This window comes from Gigantopelta aegis, chromosome 11, assembly GCF_016097555.1.
Source record: "Gigantopelta aegis isolate Gae_Host chromosome 11, Gae_host_genome, whole genome shotgun sequence".
Classification (NCBI taxonomy): Eukaryota; Metazoa; Mollusca; class Gastropoda; order Neomphalida; family Peltospiridae; genus Gigantopelta; species Gigantopelta aegis.
Genome location: NC_054709.1, coordinates 7,779,016 through 7,802,512, shown reverse-complemented (window position 1 = coordinate 7,802,512; position 23,497 = coordinate 7,779,016). Strand labels below are relative to the sequence as shown.

Sequence of the window (23,497 nt, the reverse complement as noted above, 5' to 3'; positions counted from 1 at the left end):
GTTAAAAAGTATGTGCTAGTGTTAAAAAAACTAGGGTATGTCCCTTTAAGACAAATAATTACCCCTAATAAATTAGGGGTTACAAAAACTGTTTTAATAATCAGGCGTGCTACTGGTCTAAACTGATTATAATATATAAATAGCAACATGGCCGTTTCTTTTTTTATAACAAAATAAATCATATATTTATGGTAACTCAAATAAACATATGTTATCGATAATATTATCTAATAATTCAAAAATATATTACTATGCAAACTCTTTAATATTAAACATAACTCATGACATTGGTGCTTAATTCAGAAATAATTGTTTCTACTTTTAACTTTTGCAAATACATTAAAAACAAAGCATTATTCTCTGTAAATTTGCAATAACAAATGTACTTTAAAGACTGAGCATATCTATAAAAGTACTGACTGTTGAAGCGTATAACTTTAATTCTATTGTCAGGCGTGTGTGATGCAAATTGTACAATGGTGGGGATCTAGACTACACCAAGTTAAATGGTTTTGGTGATGTTGGGTCATGCTTCACCGGAAAATACAGCGGAAAAAACCCCCAACAAACTGTTGCGAGCAGCATACTTTGATATGATTAACTACAAATAATGTAGTTTCACAAAGACTTTATCATAATGAATAAATTCAACATATAAAATAATACAGGCAAACCTGTCCTAGTGGCCACTGTAAATTCTATAAAAATGTAATTTTAAACAACAGCCAGGATTAGCAGCAAGGGATCTTTTATATGCACCATCCCACAGACAGGATAGTACATACCAGTCTTTGTTACACCAGTTGTGGAGCACTGGCTGGAACGAGAAATAACCCAATGGGTCCACCAATGGGGATCGATCCCAAACCGACTGTGCATCAAGCGAACGCTATACCACTGGACTACATCCCGCCCCCAAGCCAGAGAATGAATTCCAAACGGTTTAAAGCGACATACCCTAGTTTTTAAAAACGCATGTTCATCTAAGAAGTAATGGTTAATGAGACACACTCTAGTTATTTTTGACGGTATTTCCCTGTTTAAACATCACTGACTTTAGCTTCTCTCTGTTATAACTATATCCAAATATCGTCTACGAAGTAATGGTTAATGAGACACACTCTAGTTATTTTTGACGGTATTTCCCTGTTTAAATATCACAGACTTTAGCTTCTCTCAGTTATAACCATATCCAAATGTCGTCTAAGAAGTAATGGTTAATGAGACACACTCTAGTTATTTTTGATGGTATTTCCCTGTTTAAACATCACAGACTTTAGCTTCTCTCAGTTATAACCATTTCCAAATGTCGTCTAAGAAGTAATGGTTAATGAGACACACTCTAGTTATTTTTGATGGTATTTCCCTGTTTAAACATCACAGACTTTAGCTTGTCTCTGTTATAACCATATCCAAATGTCGTCTAAGAAGTAATGGTTAATGAGACACGCTCTAGTTATTTTAGACGGTATTTCCCTGTTTAAACATCACAGACTTTAGCTTCTCTCTGTTATAACCATATCCAAATGTCGTCTAAGAAGTAATGGTTAATGAGACACACTCTAGTTATTTTTGATGGTATTTCCCTGTTTAAACATCACAGACTTTAGCTTGTCTCAGTTATAACCATATCCAAATGTCGTCTAAGAAGTAATGGTCAATGAGACGAGCTCTAGTTATTTTTGATGGTATTTCCCTGTTTAAATATCACAGACTTTAGAAAGAAAGAAAGAAGTGTTTTATTTAACGACGCACTCAACACATTTTATTTACGGTTATATGGTGTCAGACATATGGTTTAGGACCACACAGGTTTTGAGAGGAAACCCGCTGTCGCCACTACATGGGCTACTCTTCCGATAGGCAGCAAGGGATCTTTTATTTGCACTTCCCACAGGCAGGATAGCACAAACCATGGCCTTTGTTGAACCAGTTATGGATCACTGGTTGGTGCAAGTGGTTTACACCTACCCATTGAGCCTTGCGGAGCACTCACTCAGGGTTTGGAGTCGGTATCTGGATTAAAAATCCCATGCCTCGACTGGGATCCGAACCCAGTACCTACCAGCCTGTAAACCGATGGCCTGCCACGACACCATCGAGGCCGGTCACAGACTTTAGCTTCTCTCTGTTATAACCATATCCAAATGTCGTCTAAGAAGTAATGGTTAATGAGACACACTCTAGTTATTTTTGATGGTATTTCCCTGTTTAAACATCACAGACTTTAGCTTCTCTCAGTTATAACCATTTCCAAATGTCGTCTACGAAGTAATGGTTAATGAGACACACTCTAGTTATTTTTGATGGTATTTCCCTGTTTAAATATCACAGACTTTAGCTTCTCTCTGTTATAACCATATCCAAATGTCGTCTAAGAAGTAATGGTCAATGAGACGAGCTCTAGTTATTTTTGATGGTATTTCCCTGTTTAAATATCACAGACTTTAGCTTCTCTCAGTTATAACCATATCCAAATGTCGTCTAAGAAGTAATGGTTAATGAGACGAGCTCTAGTTATTTTTGATGGTATTTCCCTGTTTAAACATCACAGACTTTAGCTTCTCTCTGTTATAACCATATCCAAATGTCGTCTAAGTAATGGTTAATGAGACACACTCTAGTTATTTTTGATGGTATTTCCCTGTTTAAACATCACAGACTTTAGCTTCTCTCTGTTATAACCATTTCCAAATGTCGTCTAAGAAGTAATGGTTAATGAGACACACTCTAGTTATTTTTGATGGTATTTCCCTGTTTAAACATCACAGACTTTAGCTTCTCTCTGTTATAACCATATCCAAATGTCGTCTAAGTAATGGTTAATGAGACACACTCTAGTTATTTTTGATGGTATTTCCCTGTTTAAACATCACAGACTTTAGCTTCTCTCTGTTATAACCATATCCAAATGTCGTCTAAGTAATGGTTAATGAGACACACTCTAGTTATTTTTGATGGTATTTCCCTGTTTAAACATCACAGACTTTAGCTTGTCTCTGTTATAACTATATCCAAATGTCGTCTAAGAAGTAATGGTTAATGAGACACACTCTAGTTATTTTTGATGGTATTTCCCTGTTTAAACATCACAGACTTTAGCTTCTCTCTGTTATAACTATATCCAAATGTCGTCTAAGAAGTAATGGTTAATGAGACACGCTCTAGTTATTTTTGATGGTATTTCCCTGTTTAAACATCACAGACTTTAGCTTCTCTCTGCTATAACCATATCCAAATGTCGTCTAAGAAGTAATGGTCAATGAGACGAGCTCTAGTTATTTTTGATGGTATTTCCCTGTTTAAATATCACAGACTTTAGCTTCTCTCTGTTATAACCATATCCAAATGTCGTCTAAGAAGTAATGGTTAATGAGACACACTCTAGTTATTTTTGATGGTATTTCCCTGTTTAAACATCACAGACTTTAGCTTCTCTCAGTTATAACCATATCCAAATGTCGTCTAAGAAGTAATGGTCAATGAGACGAGCTCTAGTTATTTTTGATGGTATTTCCCTGTTTAAATATCACAGACTTTAGAAAGAAAGAAAGAAGTGTTTTATTTAACGACGCACTCAACACATTTTATTTACGGTTATATGGTGTCAGACATATGGTTTAGGACCACACAGGTTTTGAGAGGAAACCCGCTGTCGCCACTACATGGGCTACTCTTCCGATAGGCAGCAAGGGATCTTTTATTTGCACTTCCCACAGGCAGGATAGCACAAACCATGGCCTTTGTTGAACCAGTTATGGATCACTGGTTGGTGCAAGTGGTTTACACCTACCCATTGAGCCTTGCGGAGCACTCACTCAGGGTTTGGAGTCGGTATCTGGATTAAAAATCCCATGCCTCGACTGGGATCCGAACCCAGTACCTACCAGCCTGTAAACCGATGGCCTGCCACGACACCACCGAGGCCGGTCACAGACTTTAGCTTCTCTCTGTTATAACCATATCCAAATGTCGTCTAAGAAGTAATGGTTAATGAGACACACTCTAGTTATTTTTGATGGTATTTCCCTGTTTAAACATCACAGACTTTAGCTTCTCTCAGTTATAACCATATCCAAATGTCGTCTAAGAAGTAATGGTTAATGAGACACACTCTAGTTATTTTTGATGGTATTTCCCTGTTTAAACATCACAGACTTTAGCTTCTCTCTGTTATAACCATATCCAAATGTCGTCTAAGAAGTAATGGTCAATGAGACGAGCTCTAGTTATTTTTGATGGTATTTCCCTGTTTAAATATCACAGACTTTAGCTTCTCTCAGTTATAACCATATCCAAATGTCGTCTAAGAAGTAATGGTCAATGAGACGAGCTCTAGTTATTTTTGATGGTATTTCCCTGTTTAAATATCACAGACTTTAGAAAGAAAGAAAGAAGTGTTTTATTTAACGACGCACTCAACACATTTTATTTACGGTTATATGGTGTCAGACATATGGTTTAGGACCACACAGGTTTTGAGAGGAAACCCGCTGTCGCCACATGGGCTACTCTTCCGATAGGCAGCAAGGGATCTTTTATTTGCACTTCCCACAGGCAGGATAGCACAAACCATGGCCTTTGTTGAACCAGTTATGGATCACTGGTCGGTGCAAGTGGTTTACACCTACCCATTGAGCCTTGCGGAGCACTCACTCAGGGTTTGGAGTCGGTATCTGGATTAAAAATCCCATGCCTCGACTGGGATCCGAACCCAGTACCTACCAGCCTGTAAACCGATGGCCTGCCACGACACCACCGAGGCCGGTCACAGACTTTAGCTTCTCTCTGTTATAACCATATCCAAATGTCGTCTAAGAAGTAATGGTTAATGAGACACACTCTAGTTATTTTTGATGGTATTTCCCTGTTTAAACATCACAGACTTTAGCTTCTCTCAGTTATAACCATATCCAAATGTCGTCTAAGAAGTAATGGTTAATGAGACACACTCTAGTTATTTTTGACGGTATTTCCCTGTTTAAACATCACAGACTTTAGCTTCTCTCTGTTATAACCATATCCAAATGTCGTCTAAGAAGTAATGGTTAATGAGACACACTCTAGTTATTTTTGATGGTATTTCCCTGTTTAAACATCACTGACTTTAGCTTCTTTCTGTTATAACCATATCCAAATGTCGTCTAAGAAGTAATGGTCAATGAGACGAGCTCTAGTTATTTTTGATGGTATTTCCCTGTTTAAATATCACAGACTTTAGCTTCTCTCTGTTATAACCATATCCAAATGTCGTCTAAGAAGTAATGGTCAATGAGACGAGCTCTAGTTATTTTTGATGGTATTTCCCTGTTTAAATATCACAGACTTTAGCTTCTCTCAGTTATAACCATATCCAAATGTCGTCTAAGAAGTAATGGTCAATGAGACGAGCTCTAGTTATTTTTGATGGTATTTCCCTGTTTAAATATCACAGACTTTAGAAAGAAAGAAAGAAGTGTTTTATTTAACGATGCACTCAACACATTTTATTTACGGTTATATGGTGTCAGACATATGGTTTAGGACCACACAGGTTTTGAGAGGAAACCCGCTGTCGCCACTACATGGGCTACTCTTCCGATAGGCAGCAAGGGATCTTTTATTTGCGCTTCCCACAGGCAGGATAGCACAAACCATGGCCTTTGTTGAACCAGTTATGGATCACTGGTCGGTGCAAGTGGTTTACACCTACCCATTGAGCCTTGCGGAGCACTCACTCAGGGTTTGGAGTCGGTATCTGGATTAAAAATTCCATGCCTCAACTGGGATCCGAACCCAGTACCTACCAGCCTGTAGACCGATGGCCTGCCACGACGCCACCGAGGCCGGTCACAAACTTTAGCTTCTCTCTGTTATAACCATATCCAAATGTGTGTTGCAGGTTTGTAGATTATCTAAAGTTAGCGTCCATTTTCACGGGCTGAAACTATGATCTGCGCCTTTAATTAGCCCTATTCAGTTACATTTCATTATTTCTGAACAAGGTGACAATAAGGTGATAATAAGAATAATAATAAATATTAAAAAAATATATATATATAATAAATACAATAAGAAAATTATCAGTATATTAATATAGTCTATGTTATGGTAATCGGTATCTGTCGAGGTCATGCTGAGACAAGTAGTGACTAACTAGAGGATGTTGATATTTCCCATAGTAAACAATTTGAGTAGTGAATTGTACCCATCATATAACCCTTCTAAAATAACATTATAATTCAATATTTAGTAAATGACAGTTCAAGACACCTTCATCTGCAATAAGACGGACACAAATGTACATGTACTCTGATCTCACACTCAATGCTTTGTTCAGGTGTTCAAAGAAAGAAATGTTTTATTTAACGACGCACTCAACACATTTTATTTAATGTTATATGGCCTCAGACATATGGTTAAGGACCATACAGATTTTGAGAGGAAACCTGCTGTTGCCATTACATGGGCTACTCTTTCCGATTAGCAGCAAGGGGTCTTTTATCTGCGCTTCCCACAGGCAGGATAGCACAAACCATGGCCTTTGTTAAACCAGTGATAGTTCAGGTGTTCAAGCCTGGCACTTATACACGTAAACCTTTTAGTGTCTAGACTCTACTCTTAATAGACTCTGTGACTTCAACGTCATGGCAACGCCATACACATGGTATATATTACCACAGTTTGACACCCAATAACCCCTCTGCCTGTTACCGATCACAGTCGGACTGCAGGTGCTCCTTTGCACCTGACAGTGCAGGCAGTCCCATCTCCCCCTTCACCCTTCCCACCCCTTTCCTGTCCTGGATGGAGGAACTGGCTGAGGCCGACACCTGCACCCAGGACAGGTGTGCGCTACAATAGCTTGCTCTGAATGTGCACGTTAAACTCTCTGACCTGACCTGACCCAATACTTGATGTATTTTTCGTGCTCAGGTATTCATTCATTCATTCACACACATTGTATGTGCATGACGTCATTACATATTGAGTCTAGACTCTAAAGTTTTATAAATACAGGCCCAGGTCTTGTAGGCTTGTAAACAAATGACCATATATGACAGCAATATGTATATTAATTGGGTTAATAAACCAAAATCTCAAACAGGTTTATGACATGGATATTATGGTCAAGTTATAGGATAAATAGAGGTTATTACCAGAGTGTTTTTCGGTATCGTTAATATCATATAAAAGGAATAAAAATTGTATTATGCGAGTCTCTGGCGAGCATAATACATTATTTTTATTCCTAATATATGATATTGACGATACCGAAATACACGAGGGTAATAATCTCTTTATCATATAATCTCAAGCTTAATACGTGTGTTTTTGTAAACTGTACACGCAACTTTAATTCCAGTCCGCCATTACTAGATATTCAAATGACGTAAGAATATGTGGCGCGGTGTATTTTTGAATGTAAATGATGTCAAACTTGAATGACATCATTTTGGATGTCCTTACATCAAAATAAAGTTATGCCTACCGTTTTTTGTTTTCTGAACGCTGGACAGCTTTCAGTGTTAAATTGCCATTAAAATGTTTTTATTTGATGACTATGAATGCATACGTCAATCATGGAGTGTCACCCAAGTACGTTTGCTTAAATGTCAATAAACCTAGTGCCGAGACCTCGACTAATTTACATCTAATTTGCACAGTTATCAAATTCTTAAAGTATGTGATCTGAAAAACATCACATACTTTGATTGTACTGAAAATGTAAGCTATTATATGATAAAAGATGATACTTACAAAGTAACACAAGCACCCCAATAAATGATATGCAAGAGTAGAGATAAGGAAGGTAGATATGCCACACATCTGTAACAAAGAAAAAAATAACATGAGTTGCACTACATAGAAATATTAATATGTTAAAAGTCAATGTTATAATATAATTATTCACTAAGAGCTATATGGTTTAAATCTATTTTACTGAATAACAAGTGTATGCCAACCTACCTGACAATTCATAGTAACAAGTGATACTGATCTATATGTCTTTGATTATTCATAGTAACAAGTGAATGCTGATCTATATGTATTTGATTATTCAGAATAACAAGTGAATGCTTATCTATATGTATTTGATTATTCATAGTAACAAGTGAATGCTGATCTATATGTATTTGATTATTCAAAATAACAAGTGAATGCTGATCTATATGTATTTGATTATTCATAGTAACAAGTGAATGCTGATCTACATGTATTTGATTATTCATAGTAACAAGTGAATGCTGATCTACATGTCTTTGATTATTCATAGTAACAAGTGAATGCTGATCTACTTAACAATTCAGAATAACAATTAAAAGCCGACTAACCTGACAATTCAGAATAACAAGTAAAAGCCGACCTACATGACAATTCAGAATAACAAGTAAAAGCCGACCTACCTGACAATGTCTGCTTGCTGTGCTGGTCGTCACTGAGTATTGCACTGGCTACCCAGGCCAGACCGAGCACTAATACTGCGAGTAAAAACAACACGACCGCCGTCTCCTTCACGCGAGCCATGATCCCCTGATATCACACACATACAATAAAACAACATTAGTTCACAGTCTTAGAAAGAAACATAAAACTGTCGTAAAAACATACTCTACATATACATATACCCTGGCCAGAACAGCGTTGATACAGTGAACAGTAAGTGTCTCCTTTACGCGAGCCATGATCCCCTGATATCACACACATACAATAAAACAAAATCAGTACACAGTCTTGGGCCCATTTTTTATGAACGCGATTTCGTGAGCGTTTTAGCACACAAGTTTATCGATACAGTGCATTTACATCATATTGTATCCAATACGAGATTCTGCATGTGAACATTCAGTGTGTTGAAAAAAGTCGATCAATGAGATATTTTTCCGTGCACATATTTTTCAGCCCCATGACGTCGTAATGCTTGACTTAACTTGATAATTTTAACATGCTCATGTACCACGAAGGTTTCGAGCATGTCTATCCTGAGTCCCGTCTCTGAATAGCCAGGGGCCTGACTCGGGACAGATAAATTTACTGGACAATTTTGAATTTTTAATCTATTTACTTTCGGCTTAAAAGTACACTTTGATGATGATTTTTTTTTAGTAATCCGCTTTCAAAAATGCAGATATGGAAAAGAACATTTTCCAGGGCGAAATCGCATTAATGGAAATCAGGCCTTAGAAAAAAATATAATACTGTCCTAAAGACACTCTACATATAGACCATTTAAAGTTTGTTTTGTTTAACAACACCTCTAGAGCACACTGATTTATTAAACATCAGCTACTGAATGTTAAACATTTGGTAATTATGACATATGTCTTAGAGAGGAAACCCGCAATATTTTTCCATTAGTAGCAAGGGATCTTTTATATGTGCCATCCCCCAGACAGGATAGCACACACCACAGCCTTTGATATACTAGTTGTGGTGCAGTGGCTGGATTGAGAAAACATTCAGAAAAGTTAACTTAAATGAAGCAATTTTTTGTCCAAATTATATCGTTATTACATTTTTTATAATATGTGCCCGCAAAAAATATACATTAAAAAACAAATAGTTAAAAAAACCCATAATGACCTTAAACCATAACCAAATTGTAATTTTATGGAACATCTGTAACCATTCATTGACCAGTTAGTTAATAGATGTTAGGCCTTTCTCCAGGATTTTTTTAAGGCACTTACAGTTTTCAGTATCAGTTTAATGAATATATACAAGTGTCTGCTCTCAAATCAAGCCAAAATAACAGGTTGGGGGAGGGGGTTAGTGGGCAGACCTGTCAATGTTTAGTTCAGAGGAAGCAGGAGATATGTTTTGAAAAAGCAGGAGATTTTGTCAAAAAGTTGATTTTTTTAAATGCACATGATCAGGGCCATAGCTGGGGGGGGGGGGGGGGGGGGGGGGGGGGCACATTTTTTTTATAGAAACTTTAAAAAATCCTCTTCTTAAAGCCGCACACCCTAGTTCCATCCAGCGAAAATAAATTATAATTTGGTTAATCTACAAACCTGTAACACACTTAGATCACGTTTTTATCAAATTGAGTGAAAAAGCAGGTTTTATATCGATAAATACCATGGGAATCCCCATGTCCCAATTGCTTGAAATAATTTTGAAAGTTAGTATTCTGATGTCACCGGTAGAAGCACAACAATGCCTACGTCACGACAAATTACAGACTTGGGGTGCATTCGTTTCACCTCTCCTGGACATGTTCCAACTGTTCTGTCCTGGTTGTATCCCCTCTCCAGATATCGTAAGACGTAGCAAAATTATTGGTTTTAAGGGTTTGTAACGTTTTGTATTGAGACACTTACTTGTCTGAACTTTATTGTTACTGAAAATGTTCACGAACTGTGAAGAAAAATCTCACAAATAAACAACAACAAATCGGATGTTGATTGCGCGAACCGTGCACGGAAAACAAACCGAACCAAAATGATACCGGTCACGTGATATACCAACGTCTGTGACATTAAAAATAGATTGGACCTCGCTTGCTTAACGTTTTTTTCTCGACAACACGTTTTGTGAAAAAATGCAAAAAATGCATTTCATGGTTTTACAAACATCAGGATTACCAAAAAGCACTTCAGGTGAATGGAAATGTGTATTCTAAATAATAAAATGTAAGTAAAGTGCAATTTTATTTGTGAAAAATGGGGTTTAATAGCGAAAAACAACGCCGTAATGGTTAACAAATAAACGTAACTAGGGTGTGTTCCTTTAACCGTTTTAGGTAAGCACAGACTTCATCTGCCCCCCCCCCCCCGCCCCACCCCCACCCCCCACAAATCCTAGCTATGGCCCTGACAATTTAGCACAAAATCACAAATTTTAAAAATTATTATATTAAGATATACACACTACATGTCATGTATACCTGTCAACATTAGATCTTGGCACTAAAAAACAAACAAAAAAAACAAACAAAAATTATCATCTTTTTTAAAATGACTCTTTTATCCAAAAATGTTATGAACACAAACAAAAAGTGTAAACTTTACCAGTAGTTAACACATTTACAGTATTACACTTACTGGACACATTGAATTGTCATTCATTTGTGGTTGATGAAAAGTACCCAAAGATAAAATTTAATATAAATCTTATAAATTAATATCCAGTCTGTTTCATAAAGAGGGACAGTGGTGTGGTATTTAGTTAAAATCTTCATAACAATGCATTAAACATGGCATTTATACATCAAAATGTAAAAAAAACATCCTGTATTTTTCTTTTTATTCACTATCACTTTGAAAAGTGAAGGACTATTTAAAAATATTTTATAACATTATTTGCGAATTACCATGAAGCATATATTTATCCTGCATCCACCATTTCTATTGACAGAATATGATGATGAATAAAGCAAACTCATATCCGTATAGTAGCAGGATATGACTTTTGACGTCACATGAGTGCACACATAGCTACATTACAAAATTGTTCATTTGACCTCTAGGTCATCGTACAATGTGGCTAAATAACAGAAATAATAGCTTTTCCATTTAATGTGGCTAAATAACATAAATAATATCTTTTGCACTTAATTTTTATGGTCTGCAGGATAAAGATATAAACTAGTTAATGACGTCGGATATCTACTTTATCCTGTTCAGACCAAATGAGAAATTTCCAATTCCTACCATCACAGGACAAAGCAGATGTTCGATGTCATTAACTAGTTATTCTGTATTTAAAAACCAACAAAACAATCAGCCATGAATGCTATAAAGTTGGATAGTCTAACACATTTCTGTGAGTACCAGACACTAGCCATGGGATCAACGATTTTAAAAATTTACTAGCCACGATTAAAAATTCACTAGCCCTACTGTACTCTACTTTAATGCAATTGACTAAATAATACATAATAATCAGATATGTTACCTAAAGAGGGAGATAGAGCTTAAAAACACTAACATTGGGGTGGGGGCAGGAAATTCATATTTACAAAATAAGAGTTAACAGCAACATTTGACAAAAAAAAAATTGACTAGCCATCAGGCATGGCATTAGTAGTTATTTACTAGCCCAACATTGAATATATCACTAGCCATGGGAGTGGGGCTACCATAATCTAGAATCCCTGTCGGGCATGGCAATAGTAGTAATTTACTAGCCCAACATTGAATATATCACTAGCCATGGGAGTGGGGCTACCATAATCTAGAATCCCTGTATATAAATGATGTTATAAATTTAATGTGTGTACAAACTGGGTCACGCTAAGCTAGAATTATGTGAGTGCTAAATGAACGAACCAATTATTCTCACAATTTTCAAAGGCCTGCGTGTCACAGATCTATTTAACACACACAAAAGAACAATGGTTGACACTAAAAATCTCACATTTCATTTCAACTTATCTTCATACTTATATCCAATTAAGCTTCAAGCACACTGTCCTGGGCACACACCTCAGCTATCTGCGCTGTCTGTCCAAGACAGTGGGTTAGTTGTTAGATGGTTAGTGAGAGAGAAGAGGGTGTAGTGGCCTTACACCTACCCAATGAGCCCTTAAGAACTCGCTCTGGGTTGGAGCTGGTACAGGGTTGCGAACCCTGTACCTACCAGCATGTAGTCGAATGGCGTAATCACTGCAACACAAAAGCTAACACAAATAGATATTACAAGGATTTATCCAGACTTTCTGTGGCACTTTTATATTACTGCTAATTAAAAAAAAAAATGCATTAACTGACATATATTTGAATTTAAGGAAGCTATGAAAAAACATTTAAATGAAAATATAATATTAGATAAATGTGTCATGAAGAGTTTAACATCAAAATTAATTTTAAAAGATAATTTTAACATTGAAAGAATCTGCACAAATTCTACTTACCTTTTTTGAACCTGAGAAACCTTCGGACTCGGTGAAGAAAAATGCGAACGGCATCAAAATAAAGAGAGCCATGTTTGAAAAGAGAAAAATTTGATTCCATAAACCTGAAAAATTAAACAATTAATAACTTATTAATAATAAAATTAAAGTTTGTTTGTTGTATTTAACGACACTACTAGAGCACATTGATTTTTTATGTTATCATCGGCTATTGGACATCAAACATATGGTCATTCTGACACTGTTTTTTTTAGAGGAAACCTGCTGTCGCCACATAGGCTACTCTTTTACGACAGGCAACAAGGGATCTTTTATTTGCGCTTCCCACAGGCAGGATAGCACAAACCATGGCCTTTGTTGAACCAGTTATGGATCACTGGTCAGTGCAATTAAAAATCCCATGCCTCGACTAGGATCCGAACCCAGTATCTACCAGCCTATAGACCGATGGTCTAACCAAGACGCCACCGAGGCCGGTTTATTAATAATAAAGACAAAAGATAATTTAGATTTGATGATAAATTTTATTGTTAATAGTTGGATTAGTGACAGTTATGAGTAATTTGCAAACTGAATAATAGCAACCAGTATTTAACATTTTAGAATTGTGTAACAATTTCTGAAACTTTAACAGAGAATCGCAACACGAAACAGAAGTTCCGAACAAAATGTTCCCTGATCATAGGCGATGGAAACAGGAGATGGGTTGCACAGGAGGGCAGCCACACCCACTCCCCCCAGGGGTGCAGAAAGTCCTCCCCCACTCATTTGCCATGTGATGCTGATAACTTACCAAGTGTCCTTAATAATGTAATTGTCATTAAATATGTACATGTATATTAAAATATTGCTAAACAAAAGTGTATTTTCTATAGGCTGGTGGACTAGTAGAAATCCTGGCTGGCTAGTAAATTTTAGTTGGCTCTGGTCCGGCGGGCTAGTGAAATATTTTCTATTTCTGCATCCCTGCCCTTCTCTCTCACTTTGAAAATAATACAATGGCCCCCCAGATGAAAGTCAACTATGCTAGTACAACAAAATAAGGGAACACTTCCACATGTGGAATTGTAGGAATGAATGTCAGAAATGTGACATGAACTGTGAATAACATGATTAACTTCAGAACACTATGGGTGAGATACGGACTGTGAATAACATGATTAACTTCAGAACACTATGGGTGAGATACGAACTGTGAATAACATGATTAACTTCAGAACACTATGGGTGAGATACGGACTGTGAATAACATGATTAACTTCAGAACACTATGGGTGAGATACGGACTGTGAATAACATGATTAACTTCAGAACACTATGGGTGAGACACGGACTGTGAACAACATGATTAACTTCAGAACACTATGGGTGAGACACGGACTGTGAATAACATGATTAACTTCAGAACACTATGGGTGAGACACGAACTGTGAATAACATGATTAACTTCAGAACACTATGGGTGAGATTTTTGGTTGTAGAGTCTTTTTTGTTAGTGGGACAGGATTTAGCTCAGTCAGTTGAGTTCTCGCTTGAGAAGCCTGCGTCGCAGGATCGAACCACCACGATGGATCTATTCAGTCAAATGGGTTTTTTCTCATTCCAACCAGTGCACCACAACTGGACAAAGGCCGTGGTATGTGCTTTCCTGTCTGTGGGAAAGTGCACATAAAAGATCCCTTGCTGCATTAGGAAAAATGTAGCAGGTTTCCTCTGATGACTATGTGTCAGATTTATCAAATGTTTGACATCCAATAGCCGATAATTAATAAATCAGTGTGCTCTAGTGGTGTCGTTAAACAAAACAACCTATTATTTATTTTTTTGTTAAGTGTTCGAGTGATCCCTATTTTCTTTCCATCAGTATATATATTGTAGATGTCCCACAAACCCCTCAGAGGTCACGCTGTCGAGAGCCAAGTTAGCCATTGGCTAATTTTTACCAAAAAATTAAATTTGCAACAAAACATGACCTGTTCTATTCCAGTCTGTACATAATTAGCTGAAAACAATGTATCATCATACTGATATTAAATACTACCTGTATGTACCTTATAGTGAAAAACTATTTTGAATAAAACATTTTCATTACGGTTAATAAAAATTCCATTTGGTTAACTTTTTGGCTATAGCAGGGCTCGACCTTAGCAGTAGCACAGGGTGTTTTGGCTACCAATTTCTCACTCGGGCTACCAGTTGTCTAAATCTGGTAGTCCGCCGCACTACTAGATTTTTTTTGCACCTCTAGTTACTCTGCAATAAACAAGATGCTTAAACACCTTTAAAAAAAACCCATCGTAAAACGTTTAACTAAAAATAAATTATTTTGCATTTTTTCTCTCCTTTTTCAAAAGGTTTATTAAAATTATGGGCTACCAATTTTACTGAGGGCTACCAGATTTCATAACCTGGAAGCCTGATGGGCTACCACTGAAAAGAGTTACGGTCAAGGCCTGTATAGGTAATGTTAATCCAAGGTGAGCCCTTCAGAAGCTGGTGTTACTTAAGTCTGTATGAAAAAGCTGATGTAGTAAGCAGGCTGATGTCGGGGTACAGGTGAAGCACTTCATTGCTGAATATCGATACTGGAACGAGGAACACACACACCCACCCACTGTTATTATATTCCGAAGCTGGCATTACTTACTCTGTATGAGCGAGCTGTTTAACCACTGGACGTAGTAGCTGTCTACGTAGAGATGAAGCACTTCATTGCTGACTATCAATATCGGGAGGAGAAGGACCCTCCTACTCCCACCCCCCTCCCACTGTTATTATGAAGCTGTCATTACTTACTCTGTATGAGCGAGCTGTTTAACCACTGGACATATTAACTGTCTGGGTAGAGGTGAAGCACTTCATTGCTGACTATCAATATAGGGAGAAGAACCCCATCCCCACTGTTATTATGTTCTGAAGCTGATGTTACCTACTTTGTATGAGCGAGCTGTTTAACCACTGGACGTAGTAGCTGTCTACGTAGAGATGAAGCACTTCATTGCTGACTATTGATATCGGGAGGAGAAGGACCCTCCTACTCCCACCCCCCTCCCACTGTTATTATGAAGCTGTCATTACTTACTCTGTATGAGCGAGCTGTTTAACCACTGGACGTAGTAGCTGTCTGGGTAGAGATGAAACACTTCATTGCTGACTATCGATATCAGGAGGAGATACCCCCACACACACCCCACCTGCTGTTATTATGTTCTGAAGTTGTCATTACTTACTCTGTATGAGCGAGCTGTTTAACCACTGGACGTAGTAGCTGTCTGGGTAGAGATGAAACACTTCATTGCTGACTATCGATATCAGGAGGAGATACCCCCACACACACCCCACCTGCTGTTATTATGTTCTGAAGTTGTCATTACTTACTCTGTATGAGCGAGCTGTTTAACCACTGGACGTAGTAGCTGTCTGGGTAGAGATGAAACACTTCATTGCTGACTATCGATATCAGGAGGAGATACCCCCACACACACCCCACCTGCTGTTATTATGTTCCGAAGTTGTCAATACTTACTGTATGAGCGAGCTGTTTAACCACTGGACGTAGTAGCTGTCTGGGTAGAGATGAAACACTTCATTGCTGACTATCGATATCAGGAGGAGGAGATACCCCCACACACACCCCACCTGCTGTTATTATGTTCTGAAGTTGTCATTACTTACTCTGTATGAGCGAGCTGTTTAACCACTGGACGTAGTAGCTGTCTGGGTACAGGTGAAGCACTTCATTGCTGACTATCGATATTGGTAGAAGAAGGACGGCACCAGCAGCGAATGACAGAGTGAACGTACACAGCCACAGACTGGTAAAGTAGATTAAAATATTTATTGTACAACATTTTGTGAAATATAGTCAACAAAAGCTATTTATTATACAACATTCAGTGAAATATACTTTAAAAAATTCATTAAGGGTAAGTATATATATATACTTTCAGTGTTTCTGCCAGAAATAGTTTTTTGGATATAGTGCTATGGAGTTGAATGCAAACACAGAAAATGGGTTAAGTTTAAGGTTAGGGTTAAGTAAATCATACAGTACTGATAAGAGTAATTAATTTTGTCAAAAGGTTAACTTAAAAAAACAAAATTGGTAAACATTTTGGGTATGGCACCATACCCATTTTATCCTCTGGCAGAAACCCTGACTTTAAGCATTTTCTTTTAACCCTAATACTTAAATAGTACAAAATAAACCACTAAAAAAGCTGTTCTGAAAGACGTTTGCAGTTGTTTGGGGTTTTTTGTTCAGACTCAGATGAATGTACAAGAAATAACAGACAATACTAATAATTAAATTTGAAACATACTTACTAATAATAACACTAAAGTTAGGATTTTATTTTTAATTATATTTTGGTTCTTAAACAATAACGCTGAGTAAGATAAATTAGCAATGTAAAGCGATGTCCTTAAATATTACATCCCCTGACGTTATTTTTACGTTTATCAAGCAATGAACAATCTCGCGTTGCTACAGCTTGACCAATGGGATGATGTTAAATTAAACTGAATGTAAAGGAAATTTAATTATTTAAAATTAAATTATGGAGTAAACACTTTTTATTCTTGTCCCAGAACAAATCTGCAATGTCAGGGCCCTGAATTCATTACGTACAGAACAATGTGGAAGACACACACACACTCACTCACTCACTCACTCACTCACTCACATACACACTCACTCCCAAACACTCCACACACACACACTCACTCACACACATATATACTCACACACACACACACACATATACTCACACACACACTCACTCTCACACATGCATACTCACACACACACAGTCTCACTCACTCACTCACACAGCATCAGAAAAACATCATACATATAGATGTAGATGTACTATTTTAACAAAATATGTACATGGTGTTCACACCAATCCACGCATGCACACGCACCTTTAGTTTGAAGTGGGGAAGTAAACCCAGGTAAAACAAGTTGGTAAAAAGAGAAGGGAAAAAAGGTAGAAAACAAAAAAAAAGACTAGAAGAATAAAGAAAAAAGAAGAACTGAGGAAAGCTTTCCACACTGTAAACACTGATGATGTTACTTACGATATTCTGTACACAACAGCATCATCATCCCCTGAAACAGAAATAATTCACTAAGCACTGATTAACTAGGACTTCAACAATTTATCTTTTATAAATAAAAAAATCAACATTTACCATTAAATAACATAGTAATTATTGTAAAAGAACAACAGAATTATGAATACATTGTACCAGAGCCTGTACTTTAAGTTTAAGTTTAACTTTAAGTTACTAGCTCTGGGTGAGCAAAACAATTCAACAAATTGTCTATTAAACTTAAAAAATGGTCAGTTATTTTTTAAAATATGTCAATTATTACATAAAATTATTGAAACTAAAATAAAATTTGCCAACTGTTTTTAAAATTCATAACTGGCGAATTTGGCGAGTGCCAGAGCTAGCCCGTACTTATAAAACTGGTAGAGGCTAGATCGACTCAAATCTTTTTCTGGGGTAGCACTGAGTTAACACTAAGTTTCGCCAAATTATCTATTAAACTTCAAAAAATGGTAGAAAACCAGTTACTAGTATTTTCTAATAAAATATAGTAAAATTATTTCACCTACTTAAAATAAAATTCGCCAATTGTTTTTAAAATTCACAATTGGCGAATTTGGCGACTGCCAGAGCTAGCCCTGTTTTTAATGATGACACACACACATGTAAGTGCAATTTGCACGCGTTGCCATGACATTATTAAGTCTCAAGAGGTTAACAGAGACTTGAATGTACATTAAAAAAATTTTTATAAGCATGGGCCTGGTATAACTAACTATCATAAAAAACAAAAAAAACACATGATACATATTTAAGTAACTTTTTAAAACACAATTTTAGAGAAAAATAATTAAGGCCAGAGTTACACTATAGACATTGTCATCCGGATTTCGTGACAGATCTTCCAAATTTAACATGTCTTAGCTAAAGGAACATTCCTGAGTTCGTGGCATTTTTTAACAAAGATGTTTTAATGATTGTAATTACATATCAAATATATTTTTCTGCATAAAATATTAGTGGCTGTATATTAAACGTGTTTCTGATTGTTCTAATAGTTGTACGAGGTTAAATTTCATTTTATTTCCAAAAATAATTTTTTTTTGTACATACAAAATTATTTGAAGACAAAATCCAGTTTGGGCTTCTGACAAATATTAAGATGACCAGAAACACATCGAATATAGAGACACTGATATTCTAAACCAGAAAATATATTTAATATGTAAGTTTAATCGTAGAAATATTTTATTAGTCGGAAACATCTTACAATGCAGCAAACTCAGGAATGTCTCTTTAATGTAGAAAGATGAAATATATAAGTGAACATACCAGCATACATTAGTTCCAAATCTACCGTAATAGTAATATGACTTAGTTGATGTACAAAGTTGAAATATATATATAAGTGAATATATATATACCAGCATACATACATGTATGTTCCAAATCTAAATTCTAATGTCTTAGTTGATGACCATACAAAGTTGAAATATATATATATAAGTGCATACATACCAGCATACATACAGGTACATGTATGTTCCAAATCTAAATTCTAATGTCTTAGTTGATGTACAGCTATAAATGAAATCTATAAATGAACATACCAGCATACATATCTTCTGAGTCTGTTCTCTTTCTGATCTGGCAGATTGTCACGTAGGAACAAACATAGAGCAGGAGGTACAGTAACAAAGTAATCTGAAAAACAAAGAACCAGCAATGTGCTACAGTGGCAAATTCAATAGAGTTATGGGTTGCAGGCCTCTTCGTTAACTTTACCACCTAGGAGCCAGATGGCACCTACTTGTATTTTTTAAAATAGATAACATGAAATGCTTTAGTCGCAAATGAAAAAACCGGTGGCATATATGCGACCAAATGAAATTGGCCGCAATACAGACGGCTGGGTTGGGATCTTGGAATTAATGGACAATGTCTTTAACCAATGGGGAGAATTTTTATCACTTTATTATCAATTTTCTTTTGGGGTGTGATGTACATGTATGTATCTCAATAATCTCAGTGGAAGAAAAGTTAAACTTTGTGTTCTTTAGAGCATTTTGATTTATTTAATCATCAGCTATTGGATGTCAAACATCTGGTAATTCAAATACATACACTGTAGCCTTCAGAGGAAACCTGCCATGGGTTTTTTTCATTAGCAGCAAGGGATCTTTAATATTTCCCCAGAAAGGACAACTCATACCATGGCCTACGATATGCCAGTCATGAATAGGGCACTGGTTGGGACAGGAAAGACCACAAAAAAGTGCATTTCAAAATAGCAGGTAGGGAAGAAATCAACGTGGGCGTGGTAAATAGAGATTATTATACGCGCTTGTGTGTCATACTGATTTTACGAAACAAGTGTCAGGGTTTTTGTATTGTCCGAGCGAGAGCGAGGGTAATACATGAATCCTGACAATTATACGCGCTTGTGTGTCATACTGATTTCACGAAACAAGTGTCAGGGTTTTTGTATTGTCCGAGCGAGAGCGAGGGTAATACATGAATCCTGACATGAGTTTCGTAAAATCTGTACGACTCACATGTGAGTGTAATAATTTCTTTATTATTCATATTATTATTAAATATCATGTTATGACGTCGCTTCCCAAAATTATGTCATTACACTTGTTATCACATGTGTGCTTCATATGATTATTATTAACTCGGTTATGTTGAATCATGTGGATAATAAAATATACTGCACTATGTGGAAAACAAAGAGTGGCACATAATATTAAATAAAGTGGGGTGGCAAAAGTGGGCACATAATTTGCTCTACGTCACAAGAAAGTACACAACAGATTCGTTTCGCATACAGGCATCGGATTTCTGTTTAGCGTTGGTACTAGTACTAGTCAACAACATGTAAGTTTAATGTTATAACTGGACTCCAGAATAATCAAACTAAAGCTCTGAGTCTGTGGCATGAGGATCACGAGATTTGGGGGGGGGGGGGGGGGGAGGATGTGTATTTTTTACTTTTCAGACAGTATCTGGCTACCATTTGCCAAATTATTAAACACAGCTCTCTCTCTCTAGCCCTCCCCTACAACATATCAATAAGGGGAGAGCTAGAGGTGACTCGAGCTACCCTACTCAGAATCAGTGAATGCAACATTTGTAAATACTTTCATAAATCATTATTAAATTATTTGTCACAACAAACTTACAATGTACTCTCGCACTGCATTGTGGAAAACCTGCTCTCGAAGTGATATGTCGAGATCGTCTTCCATACTGGCTGCATAAAATAATCACTAATCACAAACACAAGCTCAACCAGACCGTCTAAACTTTACTATAACATTCATGTGTTCAAAGAGTCAAGCTTCAACTTCGCCATTTTATTTGTTTTGTTTTTTTTGGTGTGTAAATTCGCCCATTGAACGTAGTGCACCATCTAACAAACATTGTTCGTAGTACACTATCTAAAACAAAGGCCTATAGTATTAGTCGCAAAATCGGAACAACAAAACCATTTATTTTAACATTTCCAAAATTGTATCTTTGCAAAGGTAGGTTTTGACAAAAGCATGGCTAAGACAGCTAAAGTCAAGATGTTGAATTAATAGTCCATCGAATATTGCATATCAAGCGTTTTAAGACTGACTTTCCATTTTCTGTAAATTATTTTCGTATTCATGTCAATTTAAGGTTCAAGTACGCTGTCCTGAGCACACACCTCAGCTATTTGGGCTGTTTGTCCAGGACCAACCTTGTGTTAAGTGGTTAGTTGACTGTGGCTAGTGAGAGAGCGGTCCAGCTGAGTGTCTTACGTGCACCTACACATAGAGCTAGTCATTTAAAATCTCACTATGGGTGCATGTCGGTGAATGAAAGTTAAAGTTTGGTTTGTTTAACGACACGACTAGAGCACATGGTTAATTAATCATCGAATATTGGATGTCACATTATAGTCATCAGAGAAAACCCGCTACATTTTGCCCAATGCAGCAAGGAATATGTTAATCAATGGCGTAGCCAGCACGAGGCAGTCGAGGCGCTTGCCTCATTTGGAATTCCCCCAGATTTATTATATTTTTCCCATGACACTGATATTTATTTTAGAGGTCTGGGTTTGCTTCGGCGGTTTTTTTTATTCCTCTCTGGCTACGCCCAAGTTAATTATATGCACTTTTCCACAGATAGGAAAGCACATACCACAGCATTTGACCAGTTGTGGTGCACTGGTTTGAACGAAAAAAAAAATCAGTTGAATACATGTATAGCCACCTAGGTGGTTCAATGGTATGATATACAAGGTCTTTTGGAGGTTTTAAAAGGGGGAGGGGGTGCTGGGGGGTTTGCGGATTTGTATTTCTCAGTAAAATGTGACGCAATATCACCAACTAAAATGTTGTCTGATGCCATCCTATTTTCACCTTTGTGTTGAAAATATTTTACATATTATTCATGGATATAAAAACCATGAACTTGACAAGTGTGGTCTGTGCTCATGACAGTTGATCAACACCGTTGAGGCAGAATATGCTGAATTACTGCGAACATCAGATTCTGATAGTATCACTGTTTTGATCGTGATTCGTAAATTATGCATAGGCTATGCTATAAATCTGAACGACAAACCCGTAATACGTGACCAGGGGCCCATTTCACTAAACACCGTAAGTTTACGTCTGCTACTAGCGGTTGTACCGATCATGCGTTGACACGTGTTTGGTGTCTATTTCATGCAGAAAATCATATCATTACGGAAGCTGGAGTATGAAATATGTTCTTCAAACTATATTTGTTAAACTATGATAGTAATAAGAATGGTTGTTTGGTCGTAGATTTACGTTTACGTGCAAAACTAGGCTTACGATGTTTTGTGAAATTAGGCCCAAGCCCGTACGTATCTCTAGCTCGAGTGTCCTCTTAGCGTTATTCTATATGTGAGAACAATGCTGGAGGACTGCGTGTATGTGTAATACTTCGGGCACTAATCGGCAATTAAATTGTAGCCAGCAACTGTTTGACATGTACGCATTAAAAATTTTTTTTTTAACCTAAATCTGATGTCACAGACCTTTGATTCTATTATTCCTGAGTCAAATCATGACATTAAACGTACGTTTATAACCGGTATCGACACTAGACGAAGAAACCCGACACCCCTATATGAAACTCTGTTATTGTTCTGCCGACGTAGGACAAAGTGTGTGGAGTCGTGACTCAGACTGTCGCGCTAATGTTTAGTGGTCGTATATTACACGCTCGACTCGGGAATAATCAAAACTAAAGGTCTGTGGCATCAGATTTAGGGGGGGGGGGGGGGGGGGCGTACTTCAGACACAGTAGCTGTCAACTACTGCTGACGTATTACAGTCATCTCTAGCGTTATATAATAGAATAACGCTAGAGGACACGCGAGCTATGCAGTCGAATGGACATTTGACAAAAGTGGTTGATTCCACAAATCTCTATTTAGTGCCTCGATCGATCATCTATAGGACTGCCACTCCGAGGAGATCCTTTACTGGAGATTCCATCCTTCTTGCATCGCCACAAATACTAGCGGTTTATTGTTTTTTTTTGTTTTTTTTTTTTGTTTTTTTTATTATGATTTTTTTTTAACCTACTAGG

At 36.9% G+C, this 23,497-nt stretch overlaps 1 protein-coding gene across 1 annotated transcript in view; it reads right to left on the bottom strand.

The window, feature by feature from the left end:
• The window catches only part of LOC121385374 (limb region 1 protein homolog), a 39,092-nt gene extending 17,854 nt beyond the window's left edge, over nucleotides 1-21,238 (bottom strand). The window contains exons 1-7 of the mRNA XM_041516035.1: nucleotides 21,082-21,238; nucleotides 19,507-19,600; nucleotides 17,921-17,951; nucleotides 16,514-16,653; nucleotides 12,839-12,942; nucleotides 8,388-8,514; nucleotides 7,741-7,809 (exon numbers count right to left, since the gene is read on the bottom strand). Coding sequence (XP_041371969.1) covers nucleotides 7,741-7,809; nucleotides 8,388-8,514; nucleotides 12,839-12,942; nucleotides 16,514-16,653; nucleotides 17,921-17,951; nucleotides 19,507-19,600; nucleotides 21,082-21,147 — 631 coding nt within the window. The 5' untranslated portion in view covers nucleotides 21,148-21,238. The remainder of the gene's footprint in view (nucleotides 1-7,740; nucleotides 7,810-8,387; nucleotides 8,515-12,838; nucleotides 12,943-16,513; nucleotides 16,654-17,920; nucleotides 17,952-19,506; nucleotides 19,601-21,081) is intronic.
• Between the last annotated feature and the right edge of the window lie 2,259 nt (nucleotides 21,239-23,497).